The sequence below is a fragment of the Rhinoderma darwinii genome, chromosome 1 (assembly GCF_050947455.1).
Source record: "Rhinoderma darwinii isolate aRhiDar2 chromosome 1, aRhiDar2.hap1, whole genome shotgun sequence".
NCBI classification, from domain to species: Eukaryota; Metazoa; Chordata; class Amphibia; order Anura; family Rhinodermatidae; genus Rhinoderma; species Rhinoderma darwinii.
Genome location: NC_134687.1, coordinates 341,255,223 through 341,281,810, shown reverse-complemented (window position 1 = coordinate 341,281,810; position 26,588 = coordinate 341,255,223). Strand labels below are relative to the sequence as shown.

The following is a 26,588-nucleotide window of genomic DNA, read 5'->3' as shown; positions in this document are numbered from 1 at the left end:
AAAGCTCTTTCAATCAAAAAAAACTTAGCAGGCCAAGTTACATGTTAACATAGGACCCCTTCTTTGATATCACCTTCACAATTCTTGCATCCATTGAATATGTGAGTATTTGGACAGTTTCTGCTTGAATATCTTTGCAGGATGTCAGAATAGCCTCCCAGAGCTTCTGTTTTGATGTGAACTGCCTCCCACCCTCATAGATATTTTGCTTGAGGATGCTCCAAAGGTTCTCAATAGAGGTCAGGGGAACATGGGGGCCACACCATGAGTTTCTCTCCTTTTATGCCCATAGCAGCCAATGACACAGAGGTATTCTTTGCAGCATGAGATGGTGCATTGTCATGCATGAAGATAATTTTGCTACGTCGCAGCCTTGTTGGGACATGGTGGCCATTCACCAACCATCTACTACTCCATCCATCTGGACCATCCAGGGTTGCACGGCACTCATCAGAAAACAACACGGTTTGAAAATTAGTCTTCATGTATTTCTGAGCCCACTGCAACCGTTTCTGCTTGTGAGCATTGTTTAGGGGTGGCCGAATAATAGCTTTATGCACACTTGCAAACCTCTGGAGGATCCTACACCTTGAGGTTTGCGGGACTCCAGAGGCACCAGCGGCTTCAAATACCTGTTTGCTGCTTTGCAATGGCATTTTAGCAGCTGCTCTCCTAATCCTATTAATTTGTCTGGCAGAAACCTTCCTCATTATGCCTTTATCTGAACGAACCCGTCTGTGCTGTGAATCAGCCACAAATCTTTTCACAGTACGATGATCACGCCTAAGGTTTCTTGAAATATCCAATGTTTTCATACCTTGTCCAAGGTATTGCACTATTTCACGCTTTTCGGCAGCAGAGATCCTTTTTCTTTCCCATATTGCTTGAAACCTGTGGCCTGCTTAATAATGTGGAACGCCCTGCTTAAGTAGTTTTCCTTTGATTGGGCATACCTGGCAAACTAATTATCACAGGTGTCTGAGATTGATTACAATGATCCAAAGAGCCCTAAGACACAATACCATCCATGAGTTTAATTAAAAAACTAATAACTAAATGTTTATGACACTTAAATCCAATGTGCATAATAATTTGGAACACGGTGTAATGTTGCAGAAATTGTTCATGTTGTACTATAGAGACTGTATCTTCCTCACAGCATCTAAATATCTGTGTGATTCTCTTTTGCAGGCTTATCTAGATGAACTAGTTGAGCTTCACAGAAGATTAATGACTCTAAGAGAAAGGCATGTACTACAGCAGGTAAATAATAAACCAGTGTTTAAACTGCAGCATGTTTTATACAGATTAATAAAAGGAGATTACGTCCAATGCAAAATACGAAAAGCCATAAAATGATCTTACCACCAGGTATTCTCTACACATAGTCTGCACAACGCAGTAGATGGGGATAGGTAGGTAACGTTGCAACACTGCAGATTTTCATGAAATCCTAGAATTAATCCAGAAAGAAAACCTAAGGGAGTTGCATCTTCACAGTCCTTCCCTTTAATTTGAGTGCTGCTGTGGCAACTAGATGATGGCTGCGCGTCCGGCTCCAATAACACCCAGCAAATTGCTCATTTTGCTGGGAGAATTTGTGGTCAGCTGATCACTTTAATTAGTATGATATGGTGGTCCTTCCACCAGTGCGAGAGTTAATGCTTGCACGCGGCTCTCACCTGTGACTCATGGGGGAGGGGGTGTCCCGAGTAGGGGGGACACCCTTCTATAAAGCTCATACACTCATATGAACAGGAGTTTAAGGCTTACTTTGGATTATTGAATGCAAAATGTGAAAGTGCAGGTTTTAAAGAGGACCTGTCGGCTCTCCGGACACGTCTGTTTTAGTAAATATTTGTATTCTCCATGAAATAACAATGCTAGAGCATCCTTTCCTAGGACTCTGCATTGTGCCGTTTCTATGTTATACCTCCTGGAAATTAATGAATACCATTGCCCTTGTCAAATGGACGAGTCCCTACACAGTCTGACACTGTCTAATCCGTGCTTACAGGGTTAATCTCTGGAGGGGCACACCCCCCAACTGGTAACACCCAGTTGTCAATTTATTCATAAATTTCTAGGAGAAATAACAGAGGAATGGCACAACACAGAGTTTTAAAAAAAAAGATGCTCAAGAATTGTTATTTCACGGGGAATACAAGTATTTACTAAAACAGACATGTCAGGTGTGGTGACAGGTCCTCTTTAAGGGATTGAATGCTTACCTCCTTGATATTTTATCATTCTGACATTTTAATTCATCATTAGATCTCTGAAGCATTAAAATAAATGCATCGGACAAAGGATCAGACAAAGGCGATCACATTTCTGTTTCCACAAGTACTAGCTTACAGTTATTTTCTAATATCTACAGGTGTTTCATGTGGGTTAAAGCTAAAAATATAAATCTTCAGCGTGGCACTTAGTTCACTTAAGTTCTTTGATGGATAAGCTATAGATGTACGTAATGCACAAAACTACCAGGAAGAAGGAAAAAACTACATGCAATAACCTCGCCAGGTGCAGGAGAAAAAGCCTCTGGGGATGGAAGGAAAGATTTCTTGTTGACAGGAGCAGAGAAAATCCCTTCCCGTTGCCTGTAGACACAAGTTTATAGGGTAGTCTCAAAGTTACAGTCACTTGCAAGCAAAGTAAACTAACGGCACATGTACACTTAATGATTTGTGTCTCGATAAAACATGTATTTAAACATTGACATTTATTGTTTGTATTGTTATACTCGGTCGAGACTGCAATTTTCTTTAGCTTCAGGGAGAGGATTTGTGTGATCGAATAAACAAGATATTTTTCCATGTAGACTTTTTTCCCCCATAATAAACTCCATCTGCAGTTCATCGTAATTGTACATTGAATTCAAAAATGATTGTAACCACCATAAATGTTAAGGAATGAAATTGCCCCAGTGGAAGTAAATATTACATCTGTGCAGAGATGCTTCAGTGACTAAAATAAACGGAAAAATGCACAATTTTGGAAGTTGGCATTACGTTTATAGGGGTTGCCCAGGGTTAGAAAAACATGGCTTCTTTCTTCCAGAAACAGCACCTGTTCATGGGTTATGTGTGGTATTGCACTTCAGCTCGATTGAGGTAAATGGGGCTGAGCTGCATTACCACACATAACCCATGGACAGGAGTGGCACTGTTTTTGGAAGAAAGCACCCATTTTTTAAAATCCCGGACAACCTCTTTAATGCCAAGTTACTGCAGTAACAGCATACACATAATTTAGCTTGTGTTTCATACCTTTGCAAAATCTATTTCTTTCTTTCAGCCCTTTAGTGTATTCTGCAGGTGGTCGTAATTTAAGCTGCACTGCAATCATTGTACGTTCTTGTGTGGGTGACTACCTTTGGAGCACATGCACAGATATATGTTTGCAGGAAACTGCTGTGCTGTACACCACCTCACCATACAAAAAAATAAAAATAAAAGCTGGTCATTCCAGAGGCATAGCTTGAAGTTCCAGGGCCTATATGCAAAATCTGTAAAAAGACCCCCCCCTCAGTTTATAGTGCTGGTCTTTAGTCATGTCCCATAGGGGCCTTTGCACCCCCTTACACCTGGGGTTGCATGATGCATCGAAATATCGATACTGTGCACCCTGAAACGGTTCAATAACGTTTATTCATATATTTTGATACTAAGCTGAGCGGCCGCGCAGCTTAGCATTGTAATACATGAATTTAGTTAGGGGCTGCGGCTGTGTAATACATAATTGTGTGTGTGTGCGTGCGTGCGTGCGTGTGTGCGTGTGTGCGCGTGTACGCGTTCAGCATGATGGGATGCAGCCGGCGCTGCACTAATGGGTGCCGGCACTGAAGCAGGAGAACATGGCGGGCGCACTGCAAAACACCCTCATGTTCTGTCTTCAGCGCCACCGCTCATTAGTGCAGTGCCGGCTGCATCACCTCATGCTGACCGCGCACACACTTGTTGTCAGGAGCGGGGCAATGGCTGTATTACACAGCCCCGCCCTAACGGCGGAGATCAGATTAACCTCTGATCTCCACCGCTATTCTCTTGAATGCTGCGATCAAAGCTGACCACAGCATTTAAGGGGAATATGAGAAAAGGAATGCCCCTTGGTTCCCTCTGACGCAATTGAGGGACATTGTGTATATGGGCAGACAGCCCATTGCAGGACCCCAGGTCTGTCTGACCATATTTCCTGTTGTTAGGACATACCCAAGTATGCCCTAACAACTGCCTGTGTACTATCAGTATATAGCTATATGCCAGAAAAGAAATAATAAAGTAATGTTAAATGTAAAAAAATACACACGCATTTTTTACAATAAACATTAAAATAAAAGTCTCAAGAGGCGCATGTGCGAAGCTCCACGAACAGGACGCACCTGATGTGAGCTCCGCTCCGGCAGCACTGATCAAGCCGTATTAGCGCTGTTTTACACAGCTCCTTCACAGCCAAAAAAAGTCCGGTAATGTGCAGTATGACCCGGACCAACAAATCAAAGCCTCGGGGACCGGCAACCCCAGCTCCTTCGCAAACTATACCGGAGATCTTCCGAACCACGAGGCAATCCATCATGGCCGACCCGACTGCAGCTCAGGTCAGTGAGAGTTTGTCAGCGGCAGAAACATCATTACCGCCCTCACCTTCAGCGACCGTTACCCACACTGACACTGATGAATTACTTAGGAATATTGCGGCATTGTTCCGCACTGAACTAACACAGGCGGTGGCCGAGTTTTCCCGCCAAATACATGAAGTGGGACAACGAGTCTCTGACATAGAGAACCGGGCCGATGACATGGCGGATGCCCTGGAGACGGACCGCAGAGATATCGATACACATGCAGCACAGTTGGAGGCACTGGAGCTGAAATTAGAAGATCTTGAGAATAGGTCCCGGAGAGGAAATCTGCGTGTCAGAGGCCTACCGGAAACCGTTGCAGAGCTGGAATCCAATCTCACCACGTTGTTCCGTACCCTCATACCCCAAGCTGCCACTGATTTATTTCGGATGGATAGGGTTCACAGAGCCCTGACGCGACCACGCAACCAGGATCTACCACGTGATGTGATACTGAAATTTCACTATCCAGAGGCGAGAGATCGGATCCTAATGGCGGCACGGAGTCTAGCACCTTTACCGGGAATGCCACCCTCAGTCCACTTGTATGCGGACTTGGCACCTTCTACACTCCAACGTCGAAGAGAAATGCGGGATGTTACTCAAGCTTTACAGAAGGCCCAGGTCCGTTACCGATGGGGATTCCCCTTTTCGCTTAATTTTCAGGTCAACAACAGAACCTATGTGGTTAAATCGCCGGCGGAGGGTCGAGATGCCTTGCAGTCTGCTGGACTTCCATTGGTCCCTATATCAGCCCTTCCGCCCAGACCTCAGCGGCCGACTAGGACCTGGACAGCCGGGCCGAGAACCTCCAACTACAATACTGGGATGCCCGATCCTCAGGGAATAGGAGGACACAATGTATAAGGATCCTCGCTCGATATACAGATGAGTATCATGCCCTTTGGAGAGCCGCATTATCTCTTTATATCTTACCTCATCTAGGCCACCGTTGATATCTCCTGTTCCAAGGAACTTTTTGGCTAGATCCTGTCATCAGGCTTAGTGCTGCTGGCCACCATGCTGGCCTCCATTTTTGTGAGAATTGCTGTAGCAGAGATGTGCACCTCAAGAGGTGCTGCCTGTCTGCGGAATACTCCACGGAATAGTTGGACATTTGTCCATTGTTTTTTGTTTAACCTGTTTATTTCGCTCTTTATGCCATATACGAGCCTATATGCCAAAAGTATGTCACCTGTGTCTGTTACACTGTATGCCTAGAAATTTTCTACTTGATGTATCTGCCGAGAATATGCCATTTCCTCCCTTGTATTATGTGTAGAGTACTAAGTCATAATGTGAGGGAATTCAACTCTCCGCAAAAAAGGAAAAAAGATTTTCTCTCATGTTAAGCATAATCCTGATGTTATCTGTTTGCAGGAATCCCATTTCACACCTACATCTCACCCTAAATTCTTCCATCCCCGGTACACTACATTTTACTCTGCTACATTTCCCTCTAAGTCACGCGGAGTGATCACCTTAATTAAGAATAATCTTCCTATCCAGGTTACTGAGTCCATATTAGATCCTCAGGGCAGATTTGTGATCATCCTAGGTGTACTATATGATAAAGTCCTATGTATAGTGAATTCGTACGCTCCAAATGAAGACCCGCTTCAGTTTTTTGACGGGTTACATGATACCTTACTCCCTCTACAATACCAACATCTAATATGGAGTGGGGATTTTAATTTTGTGATGAACACCACACTAGACCGTTCCTCGCCTGCTCCCTCTAGACGCACGCATACTCAGGCAGCTCTGATCAAAAAGATTATGGGCTCGCTTTCTCTTGCTGATACTTGGAGAGAATATAATGGGGCGCAACGGGGTTATACATACTTGTCTCCGGCGCATCGTTTATACACCCGGATCGACATGATCCTAGCCTCAACGAACTCCCTCCCCTCATTGGCCTACTCTAGACATATCCTATCAGCCTGGTCAGATCATGATATAGTCCTAGCTGAATTCGACTTTTCTAAGCGAGGTGTCACGCCATTTTCCTGGAGGCTCAATGAGTCACTCTTATCTAACCCTACTGTTCAGCACCAGATTCAGACAGATCTCTCTCAGTACTTTATGGACAACTCCACTCCTGATGTTAACTCACATACTGTGTGGCTTGCCCATAAAGCATTTATAAGGGGCAGGATAATAGCAATGGCATCCCGATGTAAAAAAGAAAGGTCTCAGGCGCAAAATGCTCTTGAAGCCAAACTAGCCCGATTGGTAGCGGCCAATCAACGAAGTCCTTCCTTATATCTCATTCGCGCTATTAAAGACACTAAGCTCCAGATTGATATGATATTAACTAATAAGACAGAAAAAGCCCTCAGATGGACTCAATCTAAATATTATAAATGGGCCAATAAACCAGATAAACTTATGGCCCAACAGCTTAAGGCTCGGCAGCGAATCAATCAGGTGTTTCGTATCCAGTCACGCCCGGGACAGATCACCTCTAACCCGGACCGTATCCATGAGGTCTTTACCAAGTTCTACCAAACCTTATATGCCAACCCTTCCCCCCCCCCCCTCTGAGGCTGCGGTGAGGGATTTCCTAGCCTCTGTCAGCATCCCTCAACTTTCCGAAAAGGATATTGAATTTTTGAATGCCGAGATCTCGAGCGATGAGGTAGAGGACACTATTAAAGAGTTGAAATTGGGGAAGGCACCGGGACCTGATGGATTCACTGCCTTATATTATAAAAAATTCTCTCAGCAGTTAGTCCCGCATATAGTTACCTTTTGCACAGACCTGATGAGGGGGCGGCCCATGCCTACTGAATTCCTCTCAGCCATGATTACAGTTATCCCCAAACCTAACAAGGACCCCTTGATGGCAGGTAATTACAGGCCGATATCGTTACTTAATCTAGACACTAAAATATTCACTTCTATTCTGGCCAAACGATTAAACAGGTTTATGTCCCAATTAATTCATAGAGATCAAGTAGGATTTATTCCAGGAAGGGAAGCACCTGATAATGTTAGGAAAATCCTCAATACTATACAGTCAGCCAATATTACCAAATCCAGGATGGTCCTTTTAGCGTTAGACATAGAAAAGGCCTTTGATAGTCTTTCCTGGGAATACCTATTTAAAGTATTAGAAAGGGTGGGGATAGGGGGCCCCTTTCTCCGGGCTGTCAAGACAATATACCATAACCCAGAGGCTCACCTTAAACTACCAACTACCACACTTCATCCCATATACCTACAGAGAGGTACTAGACAGGGCTGTCCCCTCTCGCCAGCTTTATTTGCACTCGCTATGGAACCGTTAGCAGAACTTATTAGGTGTAATCCAAATATTACGGGACAGAGAGTTGGTAACGGGGAACAAAAGATAAGTCTCTTTGCTGATGATCTCATCCTCACGCTCACTAAACCGTTGACTTCTCTCCCGAATCTGATGGCGGCTCTCGGCTCCTTCTCCGCAGTCTCGGGATTACGTGTAAACCAATCTAAATCGGAGGCCCTGTATTGTAACGTTCCACCTTCCCTGCAAAAATTGATAGAAATAAATTTTGGCTTCCACACCCAAACGCATTACCTCCCTTACCTGGGCATAGCTTTAACCCCCTCCCTAGACACAATGTACAAATACAATTACCCACAGGTATTTAATACCATTAGGGCGGATATGGCAAAATGGGCTAAACTACCGATCTCGTGGGTGGGTAGAATTCATACGATCAAAATGGTGACCCTCCCTAGATTACTATATTTATTCAGAACTCTTCCTATCCCCCTCCAGAAAGGTGATCTACAACTCCTCCAGAAAGACATTTTTAAATTTATTTGGAATAATAAACGCCCCAGAATATCGACACGTGTCATGATGTATCATAAAAGAGTAGGAGGGCTTTCGGTTCCCAATATACTACACTACTATAAGGCGGCTAGGCTGGCTCAACTGTTACTAACGCATCTTCCACCAGATAGGGCACCGGTATGGGTCTCATTGGAGGCGCCTCAAATTACCCCATATTCATGGGGCGCATTGCTGTGGATGGTATCTCCCCTACCGACTACGTTAAAGAATATCTCCCTTTTATCATATCACTCCCTCATTCTATGGCGATCAGTTAGATTCCGACATGGGCTGCAGTCCCGGTGCTCCCCGCTGCTTTCTTTGATTGGAAATCCGGGGTTCCCCTCGGGCCTTCAGAGTTCAAGCTATAGTTGGTGGTACTCCAAAAACATAACAAAAGTTCATGACTTCAATAGGGCTGATCGTCTGATTTCATATGCGCAATTCAATGAGGCCCATGCCCCCCCTGCCCCTGAACACTATAGGGCTATCCAGATATTTTCGTTTTTACGCAAACTACTACCTACCCAAACTAAAATGACATACACCCCGTTGGAAAGAATATTAATCTTTTCGCCCTCTCGGCAGGGGCTGTTATCTATGGTATATAGTATTCTTAATACCCCACACCCCGATACCAAACTACCGTATATGTTGAAGTGGGAGGAGGACATGGGGGCCGCGTTATCACCTGCGCAATGGAGACAATGCTGTGACACTATTAGTAAGGGTAGCTGGCAGGTATTCCTGGTTGAGACATCCACGAAATTGTTACATAGAGCATACTACGTCCCGGTAAAACTCCACGCCATATATCCAACGGTTTCGGCGGAGTGTTTTAGAGGATGTGCCTCGGATGGAACTATGTACCATACATGGTGGTCGTGCCCACGAGTCTCAATTTTTTGGTCGGATATCTGTACTTTGATTTCTAATATCTGCCAGTTTACCGTTCCAAAACTGCTCCCTACATGCCTACTAGGAGCCATTCCTCCCAGAATGCCGAACTCCAAATTTAAGCTCGCCCAGTTTATACTCTTAGCAGCTCGAATCTATATAGCGTCCAAGTGGCGTACAGCTGATCTTGATATCTCTATGGTTATTAATAGAGTCAATCGTATAGCTATATTTGAAAAAATGGAGGCGGTGAGAACTGATTCACTCCACCTCTATCGTGCGGTATGGGACCCATGGCTCTCCTCCCCTCATTCACCTGACTTTCAGTATACTATTACCCTGTAAAGTGGGATCCAACAATGTGATACTAGGAGCACTCTACAGTCGTATGACTAATATGCACAATTTTATGGCATAGTTGGTTGGTTTATATTTTGTCATCCCTATGTCCCTCCAATCCCTTACTCCCATGTAAATGTATCCCTGTTTAAAACAAGCACTTATTTCTATATCCTCCTGAGCGAGGATTGATTACCTGTAATTGTGCATCACATTTCTGTACTGTTATATCAATAAAAACCTTTTGAAACTAAAATAAAAGTCTCAATACATAAAATATACACATGTTTGGTATTGGCGCGACCATAATAACCTGCACAACAAATTTATAGCGTCATTTATGTTTACGCTGTTAAAAAATAAAATACTGTTATTGTGAGGCACGTGGTATTATGAATTTTTAACCTCCATGTGCCTCACATTAATAGTAATTAAACCCATCATGTACCTCACACAATAACCCAATGTTGTCCATTATGACTGCGAGAAACATTTTTCGGTTAATTACGGTATTTTTCGGACTATAAGATGCAGCTTTTAGCAAGAATAAATCTTGCTATAAAGTCCCTGCATCTTATAGTCAGCAGTCAAGGGAACCGGCAGGGCCATTCCCCCTGACCGCTTCTTACTTAACCCCTTCCCGAGCCATGATGTGCCAGCATATCATGGACCAGGGAGGGTATGATGTGCAGAGTGGCCTCACGCGCTGAGCCCGCTCCATACACTGCAAGTGTCAGCTGTGTTTTACAGCTGACACGCTGCTCTAACGGCCAGGAACAGCGATGGCGCTGTTCCTGGCCGTTTAACTAGTTAAATGCCACGGTCAATAGTGACCGCGGCATTTATAAGGGTTTTCCCATGTAGAACATTTATGACATATCCACGGGATATGTCATAAATGTCAGATAGATGCGGGTCCCACCTCTGGGACATGCACCTATCACTATAACGGTGCCTCCTAAACCCCGTTCTAGCTTAGTTGGCTCTGCTGTCTCCAGGCCACTACCTGGTTAGGTGGTCGGGAGTTACGGAAATATCCGAGTGCTCGCTGAGCTACGCTGTTTCCATAACTCCCATAGAAGTGAATGGGAGTTACGGAAAGAGCGTAGCTCGCATGCTACGCTTCTCCTGTAACTGCCATTCACTACTATGGGAGTTACGGAAACAGCGTAGCTCACGAGTTACGCTCTTTCTGTAACTCATCCATGTATTGCAGTGTATTGTGCCAGCGATCTAATGATCGCTGGTTCAAGTCCCCCAGGGGAACTAATAAAATGTGTAAAAAAAAAAAAAAGTTAGATACATTTTCAGGAGTGTAAAAAAAAATATAACATTTTTAAAAAAAAAACTTTTTGCATTTTTCCCCAAGTACAATGTAAAAAATTGGTATTGCTGCCTCCGTAAAAGTCCAAAGTATTACAATATAGCATTATTTGACTCGCACGGTGAATGGCGTAAAAAAAAAAAAATTAATACCCCAGAATCGCTGTTTTTTGGTCACTTTAGCGATAAAAATAATTAAGTAAAAAAAATTGTATTCACCAAAAAATGGTGCCAATAAAAACTACAGCTCGTCCTACAAAAAAATAATCCCTCAAACAAAAATATAAAAGTTACGGCTCTCTGAATGTGGTGAAACAGAACAATTTTTTTTTTTTCTTTTAACCAATAGTTTTTTCTTTCTAAAAGTAGTAAAGTATTACATTTTTTCCTACTTTCTGTTGTCTAAAACCTGGGTGCGTCTTCTAGTCAGGTGCGTCTTATAGTGCAAAAAATACAGTACTCTTAATGTGAGGCGCATGGAGGTTCAAAATTCATCACACCACGTGCCTCACATCAGAAAATGGAAGAACTTTTTTTTCTTTTTTTTTTTAATTCTTGGCAAAGTATCATTTTGGTATTGAGAATCGCAATACTACACAAAGTATCGGTATCGAAGTCCAAATTCTGGTATCGTGACAACCCTACTTACACCAGAGCTTGGGTGCAACTGCAACCTCTGCACGCCCCATAACTACTCCACTCAAGAAATCCTACAATTTCAGGATAACATATGCAAGTAGATTGGGGAAAATTAGCGCAAACAATAAAAGTCATATGTTATGTACTCCGTGTATTGAGAGAACGTTTTAAAGAAGACTTAAAGGGATTTTCCCACAATCATAAATTAGCACTTATCCACGGATAGGTGATAATTTTCTGATTGCTGGGGGTCCTACCTCTGGAACTCCCACCGATCATGAGAACGTGGGTTTTGAAACCCCAGATCCTCCTCACTGTACCCCTCGCACTATATAGCGGTATTACTGGTTTGGGATGCAACAATGTGATGACAGACTCCCTTTAATAAATCTCCCCCACTGTGTCTACATCCACATACAAATCAGACCAACAGCACCAAATAGGTTTAAGCTGACATATATACATCAGGTGTCCCAGTTTGATAGCTGGAGAAATTTTCTAAAAAAAAAACAACAACGCTTCAGCAACCTTTTTCTCACAGACTCCTGCACTCCGCTCTCACACAGATTGCCTTCCTGTGTCACCATTCAAAGAGCTGCTTCTCACTGATTCACACTCTTCTTTAACCCGTTCCCTCATTTAGATGTAACTGTACGTCCATTTTAGCGATAACTTCCCTCAAATGAGCATACAGATACATCCAGCAGCTGTGCCCACTCCATCCGCAGCGAGTGCTGTCTGTAACACACAGTCGACATCCCGCTGCAATGGTCTGTATCGGAGTTATGACTCGTTCTGCGAAAATCACTACCACATACAGCTACATCACCAGAAATATAAAAAAGTTATGGCACTTGGAATGCCGCGACAAAAACAATTTATTTTCCATAAATTTGTGCTTTTCTTGTACAAAAGTAGTAAACCTATACAAAACGATATAGATTTGGTATTGACCCAGAGAGTAAAGTTGAGATGTTGTTTGTACCGCATGATAAACGCCATAAGATTTATAAAACACAAAAACAAAGGTGAAATTGCTGATTTTTCCATTTCCTCCATTACACTAAACTGGTACAATACAACTCCTATCACAAAAAAACAAGCCTTCATACAGCTAGATCGAAGGAAAAAAGTTATGGCTTTCGGAATGCAGCAATGCAAAAATTAAATAAAATCCTGCGGTCCTGAAGGACAAAATCGTTTCGGTCCTGAAAAGGTTAAGGGATTGCACACCTAGTGCTGGCATGTACTGTTGGTGCAGCTCACCCTTCTCTCCCCACTCCAGAAACCAGACCTTTGCACCATGTCTTTCAGAGGATTATCATTGGGGAAATAGCCTGTTCCATGCTCAAACACACATTCTGGTTGCTGTAAACGGAAGAGTTTCACATTTCCTACTCTATCCTGCTGTGTCCATGTCATAATTAATCTATCTATTATCTCATATCTGTTGATCGGCGCTCGTTTGCTCCTGTTACAAGGAGCTATGTATGAGGACAAGCGGTCATTACTTCAATCGCTCGTCCCCATATATTATCATCATGTCAGCAGCGCATCTCCCTGTTTATGATTATATTTCAGTTTTTTAAAACAATATGATCGTTTTCTCGTTCGTCTGCTGATCGCATCCCTATTTATACAGGCCATTTATCGGGAACGAGCGTTCTATGAACGCTTGTCTGCCCGTTAATTGCCCAGTGTAAGACCACCTTAAAGGGGTTGTCCACTTTCTAAAAAGTATGATCGGTGCATGTCCGACATCCGCATCCCGCACCGATCCACAGCTACTGCTGCCTCCGTGCACAGGATGTTTGGAATGGGATGCAGTAGTTGGAGCCGGAAGCAGATGGCTCCGACAACTGCATAGTGGCCGTTGGGTGAAACTGCAGCTTTGCTCCTATTCACTTGAATAGTAGCAGAGCTGTAATACCGCCGAACGGCCGCTATTCTTTGACAGGAGCCATCTGGTTCCAGCAACATCGTCCGGCAGCCGGGGTGCCGTATCGTTGCTGGGTCCGGGTGTCAGACACACCGATCATATACTGATGACCTATCTGGTGGATAGGTCATACGTTTTCAGAAAGTGGACAACCCCTTTGAGGCATTTAAATCTTAAAATAACATAAAACTAAAAATAACATTATATTCTGCAGTAATCAAGGAGAACAGAAACAAGTGTTGACAATTCAAAGGGCAATGTTGATACTTGTAAACAGAAGGACTTCCGATAAGGGTACAGCTTATTTGTGAAAGTGTCTAATAATTTTCTGCATAAATGAGTCAGGACCATAGCCCCTGGGTAAATCCAGATTACTTATTATTGTGTTAGATACAGCAGAATAGTATAGTCCTTTCTTATTCTCTTTCCGTTCTTAACTTCAATTCAGGATAATCCCAAAAAGAGTCATGTTTTTGTTCCTGAAACACGTGTGACATATTTATAGCGCTGCCATTTTTCTTTGACTTAGTATTCATTTTGGGAAGTTGTTGCTAATATGAACTAAAATGTTATAGCATGAAAATTCTCTCAGCCTTGCTGCACAAGGTAAGACAATTATTACATTAGCCTTGGGGCAATCAGGAATGTGTAGGGTCTTTTAACTCAATGGTTGAAATCTTAGGCTGGCCATACACATTGGATGTATGTCGGCTAAACCTAATGTATTTGGTGCCGTCCCGACTCTCCCTAACAACACATGTCGGGGGAGAGAAGGGTCTGGCATGTTGAATTTCAACATTCCCGATCCTTTTGCTTGCAAATAGATAATCCGCTTCCTGAGTAGTCTGGCAACGGCTTTCTCACTTCTCCCTGTTCAAAACACATGCATGCATGGCTCGGAGAATCAATTGTCTGGTCGACAGCTATCTGAGGCTCTATATCAGTTTAGTAACGTCTGTCTGGCGCAGGGGTCTCAAGCCCGCGGGCCGCATGCAGCCCCAGGGGCTGTCATCTGCGGCCCGCAGGACACCGAGCCGCTAGTACAGACTCTGCTCCGGGATTTTGAAATTCCCTGACATCGCTGTCCATATATGAACAGTGTGTCGGGGTCTTCCCCAGAGCGGAGTCCCGAGCAGAGCGCTAGTATTGGCTCTGTTCCGGGACTCTGTGAAATTCCCTGACGTTGCTGTCCATATATGGACAGTGTGTCGGGGTCTTCCCCAGAGCGGAGTCCCGAGCAGAGCGCTAGTATTGGCTCTGCTCCGGGAATCTGTGGAATTCCCTGACGTTGCTGTCCATATATGGACAGTATGTCAGGGTCTTCACCAGAGCGGAGTCCCAGGCAGAGCGCTAGTATAGGCTCCTCTCTGGGACTCTGGGGAAGCCTCTGACATCGCTGTCCATACATCGACAGTGATGTCAGGGGCTTCCCCAGAGCAGGAGTCCCAGTCAGGAGCACAGCTGGAGTCCACTAGCCTACTAGCGCTCTGCCCGAGACTCCAGCTCTGGGGTTGCCCCTGACATCCATGTCCATATATGGACAGTGATGTCAGGAGCAGAGCTAGAATCCAAGAGTGCTAGAAGCGGCTCTGCTCTGGGACTCCAGCTCTGGGCAAGCCCCTGACATCACTGTCCATATATGGACACTGATGTTAATGGCTTCCCCAGAGTTCCGGCGCAGAGCCTATACTAGTGCTCTGCTCAGGGACTCTGGCTCTGGGGTTGCCCCTGATATCACATTCCGGTCCAGGAGGATCCCCTGACGTCACTGTGTATGGACAGTGCAACAGCAGAGGAATCCCCAGCCAAAGTGTCGGCAATGCTCTGGCTGGGGATTCCACTCCTAGAGGGAGCCCCAAAGGAGCTATCCACTGGGGGTGTGTGTGGCATTATCTGCGGAGGGCACTGTGTCAGCATCTTCGGAGGACACTGTGGCAGCGTCTGCGGAGGGCACTGTGGCAGCATCTGCGGAGGGCACTGTGGCAGCATCTGCGGAGGGCACTGTGGCAGCATCTGCGGAGGGCACTGTGGCAGCATCTGCGGAGGGCACTGTGGCAGCATCTGCGGAGGGCACTGTGGCAGCATCTGTAGAGGGCACTGTGGCACGATCTAAAAAGGGGCTGCCCAATCTTGACGTGAGTCTGCCAAACACTGCTAACTGAGCCGCCAGACTGCATTTAGCAACACTTAGGGCTTATTCAGACGAACGTGATATATGTCCGTGCAACGCGCGTGATTTTCACACGCGCCGCACGGGCCTATATTAGTCTATGGGGCTGTACAGACCGTTGCGTGATTTTTACGCAGCGTAAGTCCACTGTGGCAGCATCTGCGGAGGGCACTGTGGCAGCATCTACGGAGGGCACTGTGTCAGCATCTACGGAGGGCACTGTGTCAGCATCTACGGAGGGCACTGTCGGCATCTACGGAGGGCACTGTGGCAGCATCTACGGAGGGCACTGTGGCAGCATCTACGGAGGGCACTGTGGCAGCATCTGCGGAGGGCACTGTGGCAGCATCTACGGAGGGCACTGTGGCAGCATCTACGGAGGGCACATTGGCAGCATCTACAGAGGGCACTGTGACAGCATGTACAGAGGACACTGGCATTTTCTAGGGGTGTGTTGCATTATCTGCAGAGGGCACTGTGGCATTATCTGCAGAGGGCACTGTGGCATTATCTGCAGAGGGCACTGTGGCATTATCTGCAGAGGGCACTGTGGCATTATCCGCAGAGGGCACTGTGGCAGCATCCGCAGAGGGCACTGTGGCAGCATCCGCAGAGGGCACTGTGGCAGCATCCGCAGAGGGCACTGTGGCAGCATCCGCAGAGGGCACTGTGGCAGCATCCACGTCAGTGCAACGCGCGTGATTTTCACGCGCGTCGCATGGACCTATATTAGTCTATGGGGCTGTGCAGACAGTTGCGTGATTTTTACGCAGCGTGAGTCCGCTACGGAAAAGTCACGACATGTCCGTTTTTTTCTGCGTTTTTCGTGCATCACGCACCCATTGAAGTCAATGGGTGCGTGAAAACCACGCATGTCACACGGAAGCACTTCCGTGGGACAAGCGTGATTCGCGCAACAACAGTGAAAAGGATGAATGAAAACAGAAAAGCACTACGTGCTTTTCTGTTTACAAACATCCAAATGGAGTGTCATAATGATGGCGGCTGCGCGAAAAGCACGCAGCCGCGCATCATACAGGGCTGACACACGGAGCTGTTAAGTGCCTTTTGCGCAGGCAAAACGCCGCGTTTTTTGCCTGCGCAAAAATCACACGCTCGTGTGAATCCAGCCTTAAACTGGAAAACTGGATTGTTGAAATAAGCACGTGGAGAAATATCTCAAATTTTAAACATAGCCGTATTATTATAGTAATGTAGTATTATTATAGTAGATCAAATAACTAATTGATTAACAATAATTTTGTATTGTATCAAATTTGAAAGTAATGCGGCCCGTCAACTTTAAATTTTTTCTATATGTGTCCCACTTACCCGGCCAAGTTTGAGACCCCTGGTCTAGCATGTACATTGGAAAGCTTCCGACGTACACGCTAAGTTTGTATATAGGGCTTTATTCGCTCGACGGAGGCTCGACGTACCTTTTTTTATGTTTTGTTTTTTTTTAAGATGGAATATCGGAACACACTAAGCTATTCAGTCTCGCCGGATGCGTCCAATAAACGTATACCGCGCAGTATACATGTGACCACCCTTATTTTTTTTCTTGAATTTAGTTATACAATTTCTCATGATACCAATTCAATACAATCGCGTGCAATCCAGTAAAAAACATACACGTTAACGTATCAGTTTTTTAACATAGAACTCTATGGGTCACGAATGGCTGACGGATGGCGTCCGTCAAAGGCATCCGTCAGAGGTATACTTTCTTCACATGTTTGTTTAACATTTTGTGCTGCACATTTCGGGATATGTCAAGTTTAGAGATAAGTTAAAGAGGCTCTGTGTATAGTTTAGTAATGCCCAATCTCCTAACTAATCTAATAGGCGCTGTCACACTGATAATGCTAGTGAAAAATGTGTCCAAAAGAGTTTATTATTTTAAAAGTTATGAGCTTTTTTGTAAATATGCAAATGAGTCTATACTAAACAAGTGGGCGTCAACACCAGTGATTCTTCTGAGGTGGAGCTATGTCACAGCCTCTGACGCTGTCCTATCAACATGAAGCTGCTTCACACAGTGTGAGAGACTGGAGGGAAGGGGGATCACTTCAAATAGCCATATCTCCAGCTGTGGACTATATGATCACAGCTGTGTTGCTGGGCTGGGAAGAGAACTGTTTAGCACTGATTGGACAGCGTCATACCGAAAACATTACACTGCCCAGAGTGAAAAAAAAAATTGTAACCTCCCATTTGGCAAGAATAGCCAAATTAGTATGTTTAGAAATATGCAAAAAAAACTGTCGTTATCAGCATCATAGCGCCTATTAGATTAGTTAGGAGATAGGGCATTAATAAACTAGTGACAGATCCTCTTTAAGGCAGGACACATCTGTATATCCAATTTTTTTTTTTAAATGTATTTATTTTTTTAAATATGGGAGGCTATGTGATGATGCCAATGTATGGCATACGTCACAGTGACCGGTTTATCAGATACATCATGGGCTTTCCAATAGCCTTACATAACGTATCCGTTAAACAGATACCATTATAGTATATGGGTGATAGTGGCATCTGTTACCCATAGACTTTAATAGTATTTGTTTAACGGATACGTCATGAACTCTCGTGATCTCAGTTCAGGACAAATTCGTTTAACGGATGTCAATAACGATTATGGTGATGGATGCCACTGTTAGGCATCAGTCATACCCTATGTTTAACATATACGTCAGGAGCTTTTTCCCAACGTATACGTTAAACATAGGAAAAAAAAGCATGATGTGAACTTTTTTGTTTTTGAAGGATCTGTGTTTTTCTTTTTTACTTCAATGGGAAAAAATATGTTGGATTTCTCTCGGTTTCATCAGGAGTTGTTCTGGTGGGAGACCCCACCTTCCATTACGCTAGAAAGGTCCTTCCCTCCCCTCCAGTGGCTTGTCATCTCAACAGATGCCAGTGTGTTCGGGTGGGGTGCAGATTTTTGCCTATACACATTTCAGAGCACCTAAACGGTGGAGGAGTCCTCCTTCCAGGTGAATCTTCTAGTTCTGAGCACAATCTTCCTTGCTCTCTCCCATAGGTCGCTCCTGATCCAAGGTCACCCGGTCAGTATGGCACCTGGACTTAATCGGTTCTGTCAGAATCCTATCGGATTCTTCTATAAACAGAGAATCATGTACCGGCATTATCAGCGGTTCACGCAGCCGGAGTGGATAACTCTGATGCAGGCTTCCAAGTCAAGAAAACGGAGTACCCAGAGGTACTCCATCATATTTGCAAGTAGTGGTGCAGATCGATGTTGATCTCTTGTGCCCCATCTAAACCACAAGATTGCGACATATGTAACCAGGTTGAGGGATCCAGGGGCCATCACGTTCGACACTTTGGTCGCTCCATGGTAGAGTTTTTCTCTTCTCTATCTGTTCCCTCTTCTCCAGCTCTTGCCTAGAATGCTCAAGAGAGATGGCGTTCCCGTTATCTTTGTGGCGCTGGACTATCATCGATGGACTGGTAAATCGCCCTAGTCTACCTGCTTGCTGCTGCACACTGATGTCCTCCGACTCAACCAGAGGTCTGCTATTTCATCCCTTTCCTACAGGGAGTGGCATGTTCCTCTATTTATGCATCCTACTGACCCCTGACATCTTAATGTGGTTTTGGAAGCTCTTCAGATCGCTCTTTTTGATCCCTTCAGGACTATTTCGCTATGCTACTTTCCTGAAAGGTTGTCTTTCTGGTGGCTGTCACTTCCATCGGATGGATTGCGAAAACTGGTTGCCTTGTCCTGCAAGTCACTATTCTACGTCATCCACAAGGATAAGATCGTTTACCAGCCTGTCCCATCTTTCCCCTCGGAGGTCGTCTCCGCCTTCTACATCAATGAGGAGATTGTCCTCCCTTCTTTCTGTCCTTCCATATCTTATCTGAGGGAACGGGCTTTGCTTTGCCTTGATGGGACGACAGCTATCCGCATCTATCTGGACAGCTGTTTTTTCGGTACTTTGATGCTCTTTTTGTTTCTGAAGAGCCATGCAAGGTTTTGGTGACCTCAAAGGCCACCATAGTGCATTGGATCTGGTCTGTAATTTCGGAATCCATCTGTTCAAGGGAAAAGTTCCTCCCCTTTGGGTCACTGCCTATTCTACAAGGGCTATTGGTGTCTCCTGGGCAGTCCGTCATCAAGATTCAGTTGCTCAGGTCTGCAGGGTTGTGATCTGGTCTTCAGTTTACATATCCACTAGGTTTTACCAGATTCATTCTGGGTCAGAGGTGCTGCAGGCAGCTGTGTGCTAGGCTAGTCGCACGGCTGTCTCTCTTTTCCTTTAATTTTCTTCTCACCCTCTGGGACTTCTTGATGTCTAATGGTGCTGTGCCCCACAATGATCTAAAGAAAGAAAATTGGATTTATGTACTCATTGTAAAATATTTTTATCCTACATCACAATACGGGAGAAAGATTTTACAAAAATCCAATTTTAAAGTCATTACCCTTAGGGTATGTGCACACACACTAATTACGTCCGTAATTGACGGACGTATTTCGGCCGGAAGACCCGGACCGAACACAGTGCAGGGAGCCGGGCTCCTAGCATCATACGACTGTCCCGTACTGAAAACATGATTACAGTACGGGACAGTTGTCCTGCAGCGAGGCAGGGACTCCTAGCATCGTACATAAGTATGATGCTAGGAGCCCGGCTCCCTGCACTGTGTTCGGTCCACTACTTGTGGCCGAAATACGTCCGTCAATCACGGACGTAATTAGTGTGTGTGCACATACCCTTACCCTTCCTTGAGTCTGCTGTCCACCTCCTGTTGTCAAGCAAAATTCATCTCTAGTTAGAGAGCTGAGGAGATGGACTGCAGAAAGTGTGTGGGGTGGTGTCTCTGCCAAAGCACACCAGTGTATTCAAAGACTGCCCATAGAAGACTATGGAGAGGGGAGCAGGAAGTGGGAGCAAGAACAGAGACACAGATGGTTCTGCCATTAGAAGTGTATGGAGAGGGGAGGAGGAGCACAGAGAGCGAGAGAGGAGACGCAGATGGCTGGTAAGCGTTCTATCTCACCCTAATGCTGGATTCTGGCTACACTGCTCCATGCTGCTTCTGCTTCTATGGGTGTACTACAGAGAGCAAGTCGACCAGGATGTTCTCTGCTCTGTGTGTGCTGTGTATAGACGACATGATCACCGTTAGGCTCCACCCACTAGCTCAGAGAAAACTGATAATTTAGAAATATTTTATATTGAGGACTTTTATATTGAAAATAACTATATGCAGATCATGTACATTGAGCAGAATAATGTATTGTCATTAAACTAATTTACTTTTTTTCTCAAATTAAATTTTACAGATCGTGAACCTTATAGAAGAAACTGGGCACTTCCACATCACAAACACAACATTTGACTTTGACCTTTGTTCCCTTGACAAAACCACAGTGCGTAAATTACAGAGTTACCTAGAAACTTCTGGGGCATCCTGAGGGTATGATTTGGACCTGCCTTGCACGGACAATTGAAGACTGGAGTTAATGCAACAACTGAACTGGTTATAATTGTTCAGGATAACTTAAGATCTAGACCCTCTAAAGAGCAGCGAGGAAAAAATACTTATTGGATGATTTTCAGTTTTCCTGTTTCTTTTGAATGGTATACTATAAACCACAATTAAAGAAGGATCATCCTTCACATTAAATATAAATTTTTGGAGATTAAACCTGGAAAGCCTTGAAAAAAAAGACATGCACAACATTACTTCTTTCATTAACTGAAGTGTTCAGTATCGTGTGTTACCATGTGATGCACGCATTTGAGCACACACACTGCCTTACTACGTGACTGATCTATTTATTACCGCATATGTACGTTCCAAACATCAGTGTGGGAATGACACTACCAAATACTAGCAGGTCCATTATGTACATCCTAAAATACGTGCTCTATTTTTTGAGCAAGACTGCCGTCAGAGACTTAATGACTAATCACCAGAAGATTTCTCCGCTCACACAGCAAATACTTTGTTTCTATTTCTACTGGTAAAAGCAAGGCGCGCCACAAATAGAACGGCCCGAGGTGAACCAAGCTAAATTTCACCATCATCTTTGCCTGATTCAGGGTTTATGTTTTCATGGCATCGTTGTAAGAATCTCCCACAAAAGCCCCAAAACTCATCATGTGACTTGTAGCCTTACTGGGTGAAATAGTTGGATGTCCTGATACAAAACGAGGCTTTGAGGCTGATCAGAGTCTTGCAATGTTTGTCTATTCAATCCAATGTGCTCGTGTCTTTCTCAATGTTTTCTCGCTCTCCTCTTTCATATTAAAACTATGTTATACTAACTGGATATATATATATATATATATATATATATATATATATATATATATATATATATATATATTCTCTCACACACACTGCACTATACACCGCTTTTCAAAAAGTAGGGGCAGTCTACAGATTCCTTGTTGAAAAGGACCTTGTCCTTTTATATACTTGCCTAATGATATAGAAACGTCTTTATTTGGGACTATTTATTACAAATTTTTACTGTCTTTGGCTGACAGTTACATTAATTATTGCTATTGTGGACAAAATGGCATTTGTTATTTAGGGTATTTTATGTTCACCTATTCGATTATGGTCACCAATGTCAACTTTTTTTTCTATTTGGAAATTAAATTCTCTTTCCATAAAAAGATATATAGTAATTTGTTTTGAGATCAATTTTTTTGGAGTGATGTCCGGATACCCTTTGTATTGTTTACATATATATTATGTCTTATATTAAGGAAAATATATAAATATGTCTTTTTTTGTTTAGTCCCCAAATGAATTGGCTCATTTTGTCCCCAGAAAATTGCTTCATTAATAAGATTTTTTCTTTTCGTTATTTAGTGAAAAAACACTGGCTTCTGATTCCGATTTTTTTAGAATAAAAGATTTAATTCTACTGTTGGGATGTGCAGTAAACAGACGGGGGCATTTATGAAACCTGTTACACAGGTTGTGATAAAATTATGCAAAATCCCATAGCAACTAACCACATTATTGGTTTCAATCCATAACCATCTACAAACTCTGCTTAACGATACAGAATATTTTCTGGAATGTTCACTGTGGAACCATTTTTTTTTTTTTATATATATATCTTCTTATTGTGCATGTAAAACTTGAAGAGAAGAGTCAATTATTTGCTATCCTATATCTGGTCATCAGACGCACTGTACTGCGCTTTGCTACTGTGCTATGAATGGCAACTTTGTAGATAGTGATTTGGCTTCAAATAGTTCCTTTACTTTGAACCAAAATCTCAATTTTCCCATTCCAGTTGTTATATTGTGGAAGAGGGCTGTTGGGCATGGTTTATAGCTACTAGCTATACATTTACAATATAACAGTTTGTACTATTTTATAGTGCCATATCAACTGTGTTTCTTTCTTCAGGGTTTTCTAGAGCATGGACTACAGTCTGCTCGTTCTTTTCTAAATGAACCACTGTATTATAAGTTACAGAAAAAGTTATGTAAACTGTTTCCTATTAGAACATGCCCAACTTACTGTTACACTGAATATGTGTGGGTCTTTCTTCCAAAGATTTGCATCTCGTTGTTACACGTTTGTCCATCCAGTTGCAAGCCTAAAGGACAAATGCTCCACTTTAAATACATTATGTGATGCGTGTATATATACAGTGAAATCTCTTTGAGACAACAACCCAAATTTGCATTGAAAAGTGGTCCTCTAGGGGGGTGGTCTTCTCAAAGAAGATGTGTAGTATGCATAGTGTATGGTTGAGCTTAAAATCTGTCACAGGAAATCTGGTCTGGATAAGTGGGTGTTGTTCTCAAAGAGGTGGTCTTTTGAAGAGGTTTCACCGTAGAGTACTGTGCAAAAGTTTTAGGCAGTTGTGGAAAAATGCCTCAAAATAAGAATACTTTCAAAAATAGAAGTGTTAACAACAGTTTTTTTTTTTTTGTTTTTTTTTAACCAATTAACAAATTGCAAAGTGAATGAACAGAAGAGAAATCTAAATCAAATCAAAATTTGGTGTGACCAACCTTTTGCCTTCAAAACATCATCAATTCTTCTAGGTACACTTGCGCAGAGTTTTTGAAGGAGCTCAGTAGGGAGGTTGTTCCAGCCATCTTGGAGAACTAACCACAGATCTTCTGTGGCTTCCTCAAATACTTCGATCTCTTCATTTAATAATCCCATACAGACTTGATGATGAGATCAGGGCTCTGTGGGGGCCATATCATCACTTCCAGGGCTCCTTCTTTATGCTGAAGATGGTTCTTAAGGACATTGGCTGTATGTTTAGGGGTCGTTGTCCTTCTGCAGAATAAATTTGTAGCCAATCAGACGTTTCCCTGATGGTATTGCATGATGGATAAATATATTCTTGTATATCTCAGCATGAGGACACCATTAATCCTGACCAAATCCCTAGCTCCATTTGCTGAAAAGCAGCCTCAAACTTTCAAGGAACCTCCACCATGCTTGACTGTTGCCTTCAGACACTCATTATTGTTCTGCTCTTCAACCCTTCGGCAAACACACTGCCTTAGGCTGGGTTCACACGACCTATTTTCAGACGTAAACGAGGCGTATTATGCCTCGTTTTACGTCTGAAAATAGGGCTACAATATGTCGGCAAACATCTGCCCATTCATTTGAATGGGTTTGCCGACATACTGTGCAGACGACCTGTCATTTACGCGTCGTCGTTTGACAGCTGTCAAACGACGACGCGTAAATTGACTGCCTCGGCAAAGAAGTGCAGGGCACTTCTTTGCAACGTAATTTGAGCCGTTCTTCATTGAAGTCAATGAAGAGCAGCTCAAGATTTACGAGCGTCACAGACGCCTCGCATAATACGAGGAGGAGCATTACGTGTGAAACGAGGCAGCTGTTTTCTCTTGAAAACAGTCTGTCTTTTCACACGTAAATGCCTGCTATCGTGTGCACATACCCTTAGATTACAGGCAAATATTTACATTTTTGGCTCATCAGTCCAGAGCACCTGCTGCCATTTTTCTGCACTCCGGTTCGTATGTTTTCGTGCATAGTTGAGTTGATTCTCTTTGTTTGCACATCGAAGGTATGGCTTTTTGGCCGCAGTTCTTCCATGAAGACCACTTCTTGCCCAGACTTCTCCGGACAGTAGATGGGTGTACCTGCGTCCCACTATTTTCTGCCAGTTCTGAGCTAATGGCACTGCTGGACATCTTTAGATTTAGAAGGGAAGTAAGCATTATGTGTCCTTGATCTGCTGCACGAAGTTTCCTTGGCTGACCACTACGTCTACGGTCCTCAACGTCACATGTTTCTATGTGCATCTTCAAAAGAGCTTGAAGTCTTTGTCTGGGAAACACCTTTCTGATGCAGTTTAACTACCTTGTGTCTTGTTGCTGTGCTCAGTCTTGCCATGGTGGACCTGTAACATGAAACATTATTCCACAACCTCACCTTTATAGCAGAGATTAGCTATTCCTCACTCCGTTTTAAGCCTCCTACACAGCTGTTTCTGTTATAGTTAATGAGTGTGTTTCAACCTACATATGAAAATGATCATTATCACCTGTTTGATATAATTGGTTAATCATTCACCTGAATATAATCCTACAAAATCTATGACTGTGCAAGTGTACCTAGAAGAATTAATGCTTAGGGTATGTTCACACGGCCAAATTTCAGACGTAAACGAGGCATATTATGCCTCGTTTTACGTCTGAAAATACGGCTCCAATACGTCGGCAAACATCTGCCCATTCATTTGAATGGGTTTGCCGACGTACTGTGCAGACGACCTGTTATTTGCGCATCGTCGTTTGACAGCTGTCAAACGACGACGCGTAAAAATACAGCCTCGTCAAAAGAAGTGCAGGACACTTCTTTGGACGTTTTTGGAGCTGTTTTCTCATAGACTCCAATGAAAACAGCTCCAAAAATGGACGTAAAAAACGCCGCGAAAACGGTGCGAAAAACGCCGCGAAAAATGCGAGTTGGTAAAAAAAACGTCTGAAAAGCAGGGTCTGTTTTCCCTTGAAAACAGCTCTGGATTTTCAGACGTTTTTGTTGACTACGTGTGAACATACCCTAAGTTTGAAAGCAAAGGGTGGCAACACCAAATATTAATTTGATTTAGATTTCTCCTCTGTTTTTTCACTTATTTTTATTTTATTTTTTTTATCAATTAAAATACAATTAGCACTTCTAATTTTTTAAGGCATTCTAAGGCCCTGTTCACACAAGGGAATTTTATCAGTGGGTTCCACGGCAAAATTCCGCCTCCTAATAAATTCAATGTGAGTTGGATGCTTCTTTTTCCCGCTACCTGATTTTATTTTCAGCTAGCGGGAAAAAGAAGAGTCCTGCTCGATCTTCGGGCGGATTCTGCCCGAACCTCCCATTAAATTCAAAGGGAGTAGGAATCTTTCTGCCGACGGCAAGAATAATTTAGCGGGGGATTCTGCGGTGGGACCCGCCTCGCAAAATCCGTTGTGTGAACTGACCCTTACTTTGCACCATTTTTGCACAAAACTAAAACTTTTGCACAGTATGTATGTGTGTGTGTATATATATATATATATATATGTAGATAGATAGATATATCTATAAATATATATATAATGCACTTCCACATGGAATATCTGTTATTACTGCAAACAACCAGTCTGATTCTTCAAATATATATAGTTTCTGTTTGTAACTATAGTTTGCCGTTTGTATCCATTTATGTCCATCAACAGCTGGAGAACCTCCACAGACTTTTAGTTATAGTATCACTGTTTATGGCACTCCTTATTAAACAAATGTACAACACTGAATAACCTAATAACTGCACTATTTGTAAAAGATC

At 43.4% G+C, this 26,588-nt stretch overlaps 1 protein-coding gene across 5 annotated transcripts in view; it reads left to right on the top strand.

Moving 5' to 3' along the window:
- The window catches only part of MLLT3 (MLLT3 super elongation complex subunit), a 270,826-nt gene extending 248,450 nt beyond the window's left edge, over positions 1-22,376 (top strand). For all 5 annotated transcript variants that reach the window (XM_075825946.1, XM_075825963.1, XM_075825938.1 and 2 more), the window contains 2 exons: positions 1,192-1,263; positions 21,078-22,376. In XM_075825946.1, coding sequence (XP_075682061.1) covers positions 1,192-1,263; positions 21,078-21,209 — 204 coding nt within the window. In that variant the 3' untranslated portion in view covers positions 21,210-22,376. The remainder of the gene's footprint in view (positions 1-1,191; positions 1,264-21,077) is intronic.
- Positions 22,377-26,588: the final 4,212 nt, after the last annotated feature.